Here is a 13492-nt window from a genome sequence, read left to right on the forward strand (position 1 = left end):
AATCTACTCAGCTTCACACTTCGCAATATCCTTATTTGTTGGCACTTTATTCCTTATCTCCTCTATGTTGCTATTGTTGTGTTTTTATGGTTTCCTATTATATTTTCCATGCCTCCTTGACATATATATCATTCAATATTTATGCTTCGATGGGATTAGATGGATTGACCTGACTTTATAGGTCACGTCGGCCCATGTGATCATATGACTTAAATGACTTTGAACATGCCAATTTAATTATATTTGATGAATGTTATACTAATTAATTTTTTAGCTATAGAATGGTTATATTATTTAGTTAATAGTTATTATTTGAATTATATTAATATAGTTGCGAGATAAAAAATGAAATGATATATTTGTATATACTTAAGTAATATTTAGATTATATTTTTATACTTTTATATTCTTAATAAATTATTATATCATTAAGGATATATCATATTAGTTTATATTCTATTGTTATTATCTATTAATAATTATCTATCATTATCAGGGCTCATGACGGCTACATATAGGACACCCAACCATTCCAATGTTATCTACACTTCGTCATCATTACTTTTATGAGATCCCCATGATGCGTTTAGAGGAAAACCTTTGTGTCGCCTCCTCTGACTCATTGTGGAATGCTTTATTAGGCAGATATTTAGTCAAACTGTTCCCATGTGTCTTCTTCACAGTCATAGTCAAAGAATATTTGTCCTCAATTCTCAATCAGGATTTCTCATTCCTCAAATCTGCATATCAACATGTGAATGAATCCCGTTACTTTATATTTGTGAGAAACTAGATTTGACAATTCTGCTATCCCAAGCTTGTGTGCCCTACATATGAGGTTCTTGTGAGCTCATGCACTTGCTCGGCTAGTATGTTTCAAACCCACATTCAGACATTCGAACCCGATATCTAGATCAGTTCTTGAACGGGATATGTGCTTATGTGTTAATTCTTGGGTTGATTTGGGCTGCCGCATTGACTTGTATCTTTTGGCATTATGTCAAACAGTTTGACTATTACCATGGGAACCATACAAATCTCAAGGCTTCTCATTCGTATGGAACATCACCTTTCCTTGAAATGTCCAAAGGTGCCCCTATGTACAAAATCTGCAAGAGAATAGGGAAAACCACAGTTGCTAACTATCATCCTTGGTTACTGCCCTGAACTTAATCTAGGATGATTGTGCTCTTTGGTGGGAGGAATGTCACCAAATTAGTAATTTTTACATGATTTCAATTTGGAAAGTGCCATATGATAGGAAAGGCCAAATGGGTTCTCTTCAATCACGGTGATACACATCGAGCTACATGACTTTCACAAGAAAGACGGATAACTCTTGCTGATTTCTGGATTGGTCCTAATAAAAAGCTTCTCAATTCATCAGATATTTGGCTTCTACTTTACTCATGACATCCGAAAGGGGGATACCAATATTTGAAGTGAGATTTTGAGATTTATCCCATTGTGAAGGGAATTAAGCTCATTACCATCTTTTATAAAAAATATGATTATCAAGATACGTTGGACTTTGAATTATATATGAAGTTTGATACCCAATGGGACAGAGCATCTAAAGCAAGCTGCACAGTATGTTCAAAGTTTCACTCTGTAACAGAGATTCCCCTTTGAATCAAGTCTTCTACTATGGGAATTTCAAACCTATCATGATATCAATGGTAGCTTAGGCAGGTTACACGATAATCCCCAAACAAGGCTTCATATTGCCTACATTGATATCCTTATATGTAACAACCCTGCTTTAACCAACAACCCGTTTCTCCAAGCTTACTGATGTCTTGAGCTTGTGAGTTAAGATCAATATTAATAATGCATCCTTGTACGTTACCAAAATTTATTATCAGCTATAAGATGACACTCAACTTTCCGGCATTAAATTTGACAATGGGTTTGAATGGACATATCATGGTTTTACTGAATTATCATGGTTTTACTGAATGGGCCAGATTTTTAAACTCAAGGCTACTGAATTCTAGTTCCTGAGCAAATCTGAACTCTTGAACCACATTGAACCAACTGTACTAGGTTGAGCTGTGTTGAATCCTTATGAACCAAAATATAACTGCATGTAGTTGCATGTTCTACTTTGAACCAATCTGAACCGATTTGAACTGGTTCAGAACAGTTCAAGGTATGTGCTCAATAATAATAATATTTATAGACAAGGAAATTCATTGACAGTGCATGTATATGGGGAAAGTTAATTTTGAAAAGTTTTCAAATAGGGGTCCATATGTGGGCTCACATAGGCTCTATTAGGGGGACTGCATTTGATACAAAAGTAGAGAACTCCAGCATCTCCGATTGAGAAGATGAGTGCCTAAAATCATTGGGCAATAGAGTCACAAAAGAATGGAGTACAGGGAGCTACTTGCAGATGGTTGGAGGGAAGCAGGGCAAACAGCAAACCAAAAATGAAAGAAAAAGAAGGCTGCACCTCTGAAACACCTAGACTAAAGCACCTCCAAAACATGCAAAACTAAAACTTATTTACAATATGTCAATAGGTAGGAAGATGCTGCCGTAGGACGAAAGGGTAAGAACAACTCACACATAACTGTTAACCAGTATGGAGAAGTAGGAGCCTTTCCTGAGCATCGTGTTGTACCCAATTGGAATCACCTGATACAACTTTCATTTGGCTAACTCCTCACTGTTGGACACTGAACTGGATATATGCAGGGATCTCATGAATACGACATCATACCCGAAGCACCATCTTTCATCATAAAATTTTGTCTCCTCCTGAGTCTTTTCCATATTATTCTCCAAACAAGTTTCTAGTATAAACTGAAGAAAACAATGGGTAGGAACTTCTTCAAGAAATGTTGCACAGTTTTGACAACCAACATCATTCTTCACAGTCCTTAACATCATGACCAGTCTTGGAAAACAAAGACATTTCATCCAGCATAGGATTGATTCTTGAATAGATGTTCCCTTCATTTCTATCAAGAATCAAACTATCATCAAATAAACAATGTGTTCCATTTTTTTATCCCCCAATGTATCATCACACTTATCAGCATTATTTTCATAATCTAAACCAGGAAAAACACACGTAAAAGAATGGAAAGAAGATTCATCAATTGGCCTTTCGCTTTCAGCTTGATTTAGAATAATACCTAAACCATTCAAAGAGAAGTTCTCGTCTGAGAGATTATAGAAATCTGCACATGATTTCTTCTTCTTCACCAAGGAGAGTATTATTCAACATTTCCACCAAGTCATCCACAGATTGGAAATTAACGTTGGAAGTGTCTATAATATTGAGGTGTGTTGTTTGGTACTGGCGAGGTGTGCCAAATGCTAAGCGCCAATCGCCAAATGCAAAGTGTTAAGTGCCAATCGCCAAATGCAAAGTGCTAAGTGCAAAACACCAAGTGTCCAATGCCAAGCGCAAGCTGCCAAAAGCCAAGCACAACTCCTGAGCGCCAAGTGCCAATTAAGTGTCGTGCAAGTAGAAGTTGACCGTGTGGGTTGAGTTGTTGTACTAGTCATATGGGTGGATTATGGTCTGATGGAAGTGAAGGGTTGTACAGTGAAAGTTTTATGGGTTGAAGGTGTTCTACAATGGAAGTCGTGCTCGTGAAGTGCCAGATCTGAGATGGAACATTACAGAATCTAACATATATAATTACAACAAACAAATACTCATCATATGCAATGAGTTCAACTTGTAAATGATTGCGAATAGAATCTACTTTTTTAATATTTAAAATTATTTTTCTGTATCTGTGCAAGAACTTGAAGAGTCATCTCCCTCGCAGACTTGAAGCCAAATTCCACAATTACAATTTGTAGCAAGAAGATAATCATAAAATATCCAATCGAGATCTACCCAGAATTCAAGACAACTGTTGACTTTCATCAGTAAGTGACAATTATTTTCATGATACATCATTATGTTTTCAACAAGGAACCTATATACATACAAATCTAATTCTTTGGCATTTCCTTTTATATTATCTAGTGTAAATCACATCCTAAAGTAGAGACAAGCTCTAAATGATGTTGATATTAACAAACACATCCTCAAGTATAGCCAAGCACTAAATGATGTCTATATTAACGAACACATCCTCAAGTATAACCAAGCACTAAATGATGTAGATATTAACTAAAAATACATATCTTACAGGGAGTTGATACTCTGTTTCAGAAACATGTCTCCCGCCTTTGATTGCAAAATGTGCACACCCTGGATACTTCCCTTTCCGAACATACAAATCCAGATACATGCATCCCAGATCCCCCTGCAAACATTAAATTATGTGATCACATAATAAGAACACATATGAGATGAAAGCATGCAATACTGGAGAAACAATTCCTTTCTGCACAAATAGCAAATCAAAAACCAAAGATTCTATTGAAGGCTCATTTAACATTCCAAATTGCACTAAAAATACAGCAGATAAAGACAGAATAGTTTTAACATCTTTGACAGTTGTTTCTTCTTTTTCTTAGCGAAAAGGACAGAGCTTTCACACTGATGTTTTCGGATAATCACAAGCTGTTTGGTTGAGTACAATATAAGAGATTCCAGTTAATCACACAACCTTTACTCAGAAAATACCCAATAACTGTCACTATGGTAAATTTTGATTCTCCAAGAGTCCACGCACCTGAGTACCAGAAATAGAGATTGTACACCTAAGTTATGCTATATTAAAAATCACCAGAATCAATTTGTTTCCCTCCAAAAGCAAAACATATCAAACGTTGAACCTTTTGCAGTTAATTTTAAGGGCTACGTCATCGAAGCACCAACCCGTTTTTAACATAGAAAAATTTGAGCTAATGTGCTGTCTTTTTCAAATCCTTTTTCTGTTGTTCAACTTTGTTTCTTTCACTAGAGTCTTAGCATGGGGGCAAGCATTATGCTTCCCTCACTGATTGTGCTTGAAATACCAGTTCGTCAATTGCTCCTTTTACACAATGGAGCTAATTTTAATTTCATACCCTACTTCAAAAACTATTACAGCCAATCTTAACTAAAATTTAAGTCAAGATATTCCTGTCTTTGGCAGCATTAAAACAGGTCTTAAACATAATGTCTGATGAAGATTTAAATGCAACACAGTGATGAGTTTTGTTAGCTTCAAGCTGACGGCAATTACCATGTTCTGTTAGGGGAATATATAGTATTAGTCAATAAACACCTGACATTGCAAGGTCTGCTGCTAACTAGTAAGACAGATAACCCAGTGTAATGTCCCTTGCTAGAATGGCTTGGAAATTTAGGACAATTTGATATATACTAAGACGACTTGATCTTATATATTAATTTAGAGCACCAAAAGTCTAAATTAAATATGTTGGTGTGATTTTTCACAGTATAGAAAAATTCTGTTATTTAGATGAAAAATCAGTTAAGTCTTTGTTTCTTGCAGACTAGGGTTTTATTGTGTGAAATTCTGAAAATTATTAGATTACCCTAATTATGCCCTGTTCTGTAAGTTGTATATTCCCTTTAAATTCTCAGGGTTTGGCTTTCAAATTATCCATAAAAAGGCCCTAAGTGCGTAAAAAACCCTTATACCTTGGTTTTATGTTGCCCTAATTTTCAAATTTCAAAAAACAAGGGGGGTTTTCTTCAAGTATCTTGGCGGGATGTTTCATCCTAATGTTTTGTTCGCATCAGAATATTTTTTAATCCTTGTGATAAACCTTTCATGTGCTTTTATTTGCGAGATTCCTTTTAGAACGCCAGGTTGAAGAGTTGTTTCAAACACAGTTGATCTATCAAAGATAAAGGGCTAGCGCATCCCCGCATTATGAAGATGAAGGTTTTTAAGAATGCGAGGAAGCGCATTTGCGACACGTGGCACAGTGGGGTCGGGTATTTCTGATTAAGTGTGTTACACTGTAAAAGATGGATGATGTGTACTGCCAAATGTGCACTAGAGGATTTTGGCCGCTGAATGGAAGTGAGATCTTAACAATCGTAGATCTTTTGAAGATCTACGGTTAGCGCATCCCCGCATTATGAAGATGTAAGAATTTAAGTAAAGCGGGGAAGCGCATTTGTGATGCGTGTCACAGTGGGGCCAAACTATGAAGAATGCAGAAGTCACGCCATAGGATCTGACAATTGTGCTTAGTTGGAACTACTCATCCATGTGGGTCAGAAAGGTGTCAGAAATAAATGCAACAGTCAGAACACGCGGGTTAACAATAGTCATATCATTGGCCCAAGTGCCTAATACAAGCATGAAATAAAGGACTGTTTCTGATCGTCGATCTTGTCTTAATCAACGAACAGTGCGTCCCCGCATTTTGCATTTGTGTGAAGTTTAAACAAAGCGGGGATGCGCCCTGCAGACACGTGTCCGTCGTGACGTCAAAGTTTTGCTTAGATGCCCAGCAGGGTGGAGTTAGTATCGCTGTTGATCTTTCGAAGATCAAGGGCCAGCGCATCCCCGCATTATGAAGATGAAGGATTTTAAGCAATGCAGAGAAGCGCATTTGCGACACGTGGACTAGATGATGTCAATTACTTGCTTGCTCAAAAGAAGATACGGGATCTACTGGCGTGGAATGTTGTCAGACAGTATGAGCTCATATGGCGGTTTCTTATTGGTCAGCTCAATTAGCTGGTTGTTAATAAAAAGTGGATTAGTCTGATCGTTGATCTTTTTCTGATCAACGGACGGCGCATCCCCGCATTATGAAGTTGTAGGTTTTTAAGTAATGCGGGGAAGCGCATTTGTGACACGTAGCACTTTTCTAAAAACCGTAAAGCTTGTTATTTTTAAATTAGATCCGTCCGATCCGATAAAATCTATGGATGGGATTCAAACTTGAATGCAAATTGCAGGCAACGGTTACTGAGAGTAAATGTGATTCAAAACTTGTGCGTGCGGTTTTAATTTATGAAAAGAGCCCACGATTTCACATTTAATGAACCATCGAAGTGCAGAAAGAACATCAAGTCATTCAAGATTTCAAACCTAGGGCACAGAAATTCTTGGTTTTTACTCCAGTAAAATTGCAGCAGACATCATATAGTGCAAAAGTGCGAATTCTGGCGGGTAAGTGCTCTGTGATGTTCTAAGTAAATTTGAAGCATCTATTGTTGTGAATTTCCTAGGGTTCATTCAAAATGCCTCCCCGAAAAGAGTTTACTAGTCAAAAGGATTATTTAAAACGTTCTCTGCATGATGATTTTCTTGAACAATTCCCCTTATCAGTGCATGAATTAACTAAGGGAAGGGAACTCATTCCAAAAAATCCTAGAATAGTTGTAGCGGAAGGCTTTTATGACAAAACTAATTGGATAAGGGATGCCCAAGTTTCCATGGGAGGTCTGGAGTTGTTTAAGAAATGGTTTTTAGAGCGAAAACTGGACACTCCTATGAGCAATGTTTGGGAATTTGATATTGGAAAATTAATAGTCCCCACTGTTTCCTTTGATAGTGATTTATTGATGGACCTGGCAAAGAAGTATGATCCTATCACGGGATGGGTAAAAAATCATTCTGGAGTCAATCTTTTTAGGGTTTGCCCTGAGTTGTTCAGTGAGGTTTTCAACCTTAACCCTAACCATGTTGTGCATGAAATCATTGATATGGATGATTTGCAAGCCAGATATGATGCACAACGAATGTACTTGAGAACAGGGCCACTATAGGAGCATGCTGCCAAGGTCGGTAATTTTCCTATGATTACAGCCAGTACCCCAGAGCCATTATTGAGAAGACATTTCAACTTGAGAGCCCAAGCACTGTATTTTTCTCTTTGCAAGATCTTTGGGATAGATGAAGGTGATCAAATTCCAGGTTCTGTTGTCATCGTAATTGCTCAAACCCTTCAATTTGGAATGAGTACCATTCTGGATTTTGCCACCTTTTTAGCAAAAGAGATTCACAATGGTTTGGTTGGAATAGAAAAGGGAAAAGTAAACAAACCATTCTATTGGTATTCATTGATGATGCATGTATGCTTATACAAAGGATATACTTTCTTTTCCAAGGGTATGGAGTTGGAAACAACAAAAGATGGAGAGAGGAATCCAGTACAGATGTGGAGTGTGGATATGACTTCAGAAGCCACAGATGCTAGCTATGTAAGATTTGACAGGTATTTTGCATCCAAGCTTAGACTGCTTTTAAGAGGAGATAGCCCTAGAATCCCACAAGCATTATTAGAATTGGTCAGACCCAAAGGACCATGCTAAAGGGCTACTTGTCAGTCATAACTGGGGGGATATAATTCCCTACAATGTTTCAACAGTAATAAGAGTTTATGGTTTTTTGGGAAAACCTCATGTGCTACCGTTTCATGTGCCTTTGAAGATAGGGATTGCTGAGCTCTTATCGCAGATAGGTACCATAGATGAGAGGGAATTGGTTAAGAAGGGCACTTTCTTTCCAATGGTTACTGTGGTGCATGATTTTGTCTTTGTAAAAAAGGGGTGGAAGCACTTAAATTTGTTTTTGGATAGGTACAACATGGCAGAGTCTCACACCCGATTCATTGACCCTGAAGGATTCTATGACCTATTCAGAGAAAGGGTGAGAGCTTCCCGTATGGTACATCAGGTTTACTATCCAGAAGATATAATCATAAACATCTTCACATTGCAAGAGCAAGAATTGAGGAAAGAGAAATGGATAGTTTTCAGTAAAACCCTGGAATTCATTAATGCTTTTGACCCCCAGTATGACCCATTGAAAGATAAGAAATATTGGGGAGCCAAAATACAGGCATTAATGAATAATTTTGCCGTAATAATTCAAACCATGAATGAAAAGAAAGCTACGTTTGTTGAAGCACATCCAGACAAGGTAGCAAAAATACAAAGAAGAATAAGCAGTAGAAATATGGTAGCTCCTGGCCAATATACATTGCAGAAAAGGGCAGGTTATGTCATGACTCAAAATGTGCAACAGGAACCCCCTCATAAGAAATCAAGGTCAAGAAGTCCATCTGCAGCCAGCTCTCCAAAAAGAAAAAAAATTTGAGCAGGGGTCTTCTTCTTCTCAAAAAGAACAATACTCCCCAAGCCAGTCCCCAATCCAGATAGATGATGAGGCATCTCTAAGGGAACAGCTTAGACAAATGGGTGGAGAAGGGGATGTGATTGTCACTTCTACAGCCCTGGATATTGGAGAACCACAAGAACCTCCTATACCTTCCTTGGACCTAACCATTGCTGATTACCAAGGTAAGGAGATTGACCCAATCGTTGCCCAGGCTTCTGAAAGATTTATTAATGATGAAAATTTTGTAAGATCTAGAGCCTTTGCACAGTTTTTGTGGAGATTAAATATGAAAAATTTTGAGAAAGCCTGTGAGAAGATCAAAGGCTGAGCAACCAGATAAACCCGACCTGGTTATTAAAGAAGAGGTAAAGTCAAAATTTTTGAATGATTTTGCCCAGTTTACTCCTGAAGCCGGGAGGCAAATAGTTAGACAATCAGGAGTCCTCCTTCTGCCGGAATGGGATATAGCAAATGCTATTGTTTTTGATTCAGTAAGAAAGCAGAAGGATGTTCAACTAACAACTGCTGAAGAAGTACTACAAGCCCATAGAGGGGTCAAATTTAGTGATGACCACCAAGCCCTTGTTATATGGTTCATAGATAAGAGGGAAAATACCAAGATGCATGAGTTTCCTGCTGCAGAGCATACTGGTACATTGACAGTATATAGGGCTAGTGAGGTAACTAGTAAACAAGTAATGGGAATGGCCTCAGAAGTGCTAAAATTGGGTGGTGTTGTATTTGGCCAGGAAGAAGATAAGTTTACCCAACTCAATGCTAGGTTTGAAGAAGTCTTAAAAGCATATGAGGAAAGAGGTATACAGATACAGTCACTTAAAAACAAGGTATCTCAAATGGAGAAGATACTTGGGAAAAGAAAGGTGGGAGAATCCAGTGCACCTAGAATTGCATACCCTTCACAGTCATTTGTTGGAGCAACCCCTATTATTGAAATACCAGACACCCCTGAAAGGCCCCAATTCTATACTGCAGAAGACTTTGAAGAAGAAAACACCAAATTACATGAGTTGCAGAATCTGTTGATACAATAAAGGAAAAAGAAAAGTGGAAAAAGGAGTTAGATGAAATATTTGATGAAAGGATTAGAAACATCATGAGTGAAACTAGCCACTGGTTTTGGGCAAGGACAAATGAAGAATTGGTAAAGATACAGTTATATTATAATGACATCAGAAAAGAGCTTGATGATTTAGAAGAAATTGCAAATTCTTTACTAGTTGTACAAAGAGAGGCTCTAAATTTTGATTGGCCAGATGATGCTGCCTATAATAAATGGAAAAATCAGTTTATAGAACAGATGTCAGGAGAAGATGAAGAGGAAGATGCAAAAGTAAAAGTAACCCTTGTAGTTAGTAATGAAGACATGGAAAATCCCTAGGTTAAAGTAAGTTTGCAGGTAACTGAAGATGATACATCACTTTCAGACCTCATGACTATGTACTTCGACGATGAAGAATGATTGTAAAATCAGATAATATTTTCTTGTCTCAACAACTGAGAAGCATAACAGAAAGGGACCCACCAAGGAATGTTTGATGTAATAAGCCTTTCTGTTATTTGTTTTTGTCTTTTATGACAGAAGTATATGTAAGTGTCTTTTAAAGGACACCTGTCATTTTTGTCTTTAGCCTGAAGCTTGTTGCATCTCACACTATTTAAGTGAGATCCCAAGGCTAAAGAATGGTCCGAATTCTATTTTTCTAAGTACTAGGCTTAGTCAGTTTTTGGTCCAAATTTTGAAAGCAAGTTTATGATGCATTTTCTCTGTCAATTCTCTAAGAATACATGAATATAGAATGAGTTGTGTTTGTTTCTGAAGGTCATTCTGAGTCTATTGTAAATGATATACCATTTTCAAAGAAGATGAATACAAAATTGTGAACTGTCCCCATATTATTCTTTATGAATCTTGTCTCCTTTCAATTACTTGGTTGTCTTGATATTGTATAAGTAAAGGCTTGTGCAATTGAATGCAATTTATTTAGGTTGTATATCTATTTATCACTGTTGTTAATTCAATGGATTAAATAAAAGCTTTGATAAATGTGATAAGGTTTCCTTAGTAGTGGGAAGGATTTTGAATGATGAATTCTGATAAGAATTGCTGATAGAAGTTGTTGTAAGGCAACAAACTAGATCTGAGAACTTGCTATAGACTCTGAATCCCAATGGATTAGGCACTGATCAAAATTGATTCAGCTGAAGGAGAAATAGATCATAAATAATTATCAAAATACAACATCAAATCAAATTTTACTTTTATTTTCTGTAGATCTTCAAAGTTGGCCAGCACTTGTCTGCATGGAATGTTTTAGCTTCAGTTAGCCACTATTGTCTAGAACATCCGCAGATCTATAGAAGAATTCTTGGCCATATCTGTTTTATGGGATGTATTTATCAAATTAGTAAAGAATTATGTATATGTCTGAGGATTTTGAAATGAGAATCAGAACGAAACTAAAAATAATCCTCATACAGTTGTTCCAGTTTTGAATCATCCCTGGGTACACCCATCCTGGTTTTGCAGAGCCAAAAGAGTAGAAAACCGTCTGTGATTTTGTTGAAGTTGGGTCCAAATAGTTTGCATATACAATTGTTAATAAGAATTGGCTAGTCTTTAGATTGTGTTTGTACTGTCATTTTGGTATTAAGCATTTTGTCGCTTAGTAGTTTTAGTGCATTTTAAAACACCAACAAAATAGGACAAGACTTATTTGAAATTATCTTGATTCTCAAGAGCTTCCTCTAATTCGATCATATCCAAGAGAGGACAAATAAGTGATAAGTTTCCAATGATATATTTTATCTTATATTCTGAAACTTGTCTTCTTATAATAATGGTTGAGATCAATTCTACTTAGTCTACTGTCATTAATATGGTTCACATGTTCCCACCAATTAAAAATAATTTCCTTCCCCCTAATTTCATTCTACTCTTAGAGTGTCTTGCTTAGATCTAATATTCATGTTTTTTATTTTCTTAGTTTTGGATTCTATAGCATATACTTATGACTTCTATAATGTTGCTTCTTATTTCAATCTTCATTACTTTTTCAGGCTCTATATTTGTCTTTGATGCATCTTCCCTGTATTAGAGTTAAGGTAGTTTATTGTCATTTTGTGGCTGACCATGTTAGGTCTGATGTCAACAATTAACAATATGATTATCTCCAGCCTTTCCATAACCACTATCATGATGCCAAGTCTATTTTCTAATTTCATCAGTCATAGTAGTTGTATTAAGAATTGTGCGGATCCCAATCAATATATTTATTGTATCTATACATCTTGGTGATGTATTCGCTGTCCGTCAGCAATTTCTTAGAATATAGAAGGGAATCTGTTAAATATCCATCCATATTAATTTCCAATATCCCATCCATGTTGCCTGGACATTACATTTTGGGTCATGGATATTTGACTCTAGAGATGTCTTTGCTAAGTTGATGTTGATGGGATTTGATGTTTATGCTGTTGACGGTATCATTCTCCTCCTAGCCATTCTATAAGGTATAACAATATATGTGTCCATCACCAATGATAGTGTTCCTTCTATCTCTCTCTTCCTTTGTCTATGATATTCCCACATTTATATCACACATGCCTTAATTGTCTTCACTGCTAGCTGTCCATTGAGTTCTATTTATTTCTTCAAAATATGAATTGTCTCTACTATTCTACCCGTCAATGGTTGGTGTTGACTTGTACTGGCTTTGTTCACATGTGTGTCTTTGATACCCCCCTTGTTTTTTTGGTGATATCCTTGAGTTATACCATAGACACCAGTATGGGGACGTCATGACTAGTCCTCTTGGTCGCAACCCTTAATCTCTTTAATTTATATTATCATTGATGATTATTACTATTTATTCACAATTAACTATTATTTGTTTTTATTTTTATTATCTATTTGTATCGCAATATATACATATATATAAATATATAAGTATATAATACTAAATCGATGTTACGATATTATTAACTAATTTTAGTAATGAATTATATTATAGATTGTTCATTTTATTAATTTATCTTATAAATTATTATTAGCTCTCATCTACGATACCGATGCATCTGGGCTTAGCCTAGAGATGAAAATAAAGGCTTTTGGATGTGGATTTTGGTGCAGATGTATCTAAAAGATGGCCAAAAGCCATTACACGTTAGTCAGATCCGTGACGAAGCCAAGAAGCTCGTTGGAAACCATTCAACCACTCTTTGTCAGATTTTCTTTTCAGCTACTCTTTTCTCATTTGCTCTCCATTATGGCATTTAGAAGCACCATGATATTAGAAAGTAAAGTCCACCAATATAACTTAGAGAGCGGCAATGAATCAGTTCTGCATTTTAAACAACTTTTTGCCCAACCATGGATATCATTTACAATCCTTTAACTTGCATATATGAGTAAGCTGAAAAGTAAAATCATGCAATACATAAAAAAACTCATAACACCATAT

The 13492-nt window shown here is 36.4% G+C and overlaps 1 protein-coding gene across 1 annotated transcript in view; it reads right to left on the reverse strand.

Annotated features, from left to right (window-relative positions):
• The window catches only part of LOC149560959 (Zincin-like metalloproteases family protein), a 358697-nt gene that overhangs the window by 139721 nt on the left and 205484 nt on the right, over positions 1-13492 (reverse strand). Inside the window, exon 12 of the mRNA XM_089824904.1 lies at positions 4161-4277. Coding sequence (XP_089681030.1) covers positions 4161-4277 — 117 coding nt within the window. The remainder of the gene's footprint in view (positions 1-4160; positions 4278-13492) is intronic.

The sequence above is a fragment of the Cupressus sempervirens genome, chromosome 4, assembly GCF_028749045.1.
Source record: "Cupressus sempervirens isolate cs-2001-9-10 chromosome 4, ASM2874904v1, whole genome shotgun sequence".
In the NCBI taxonomy this organism is placed as follows: domain Eukaryota; kingdom Viridiplantae; phylum Streptophyta; class Pinopsida; order Cupressales; family Cupressaceae; genus Cupressus; species Cupressus sempervirens.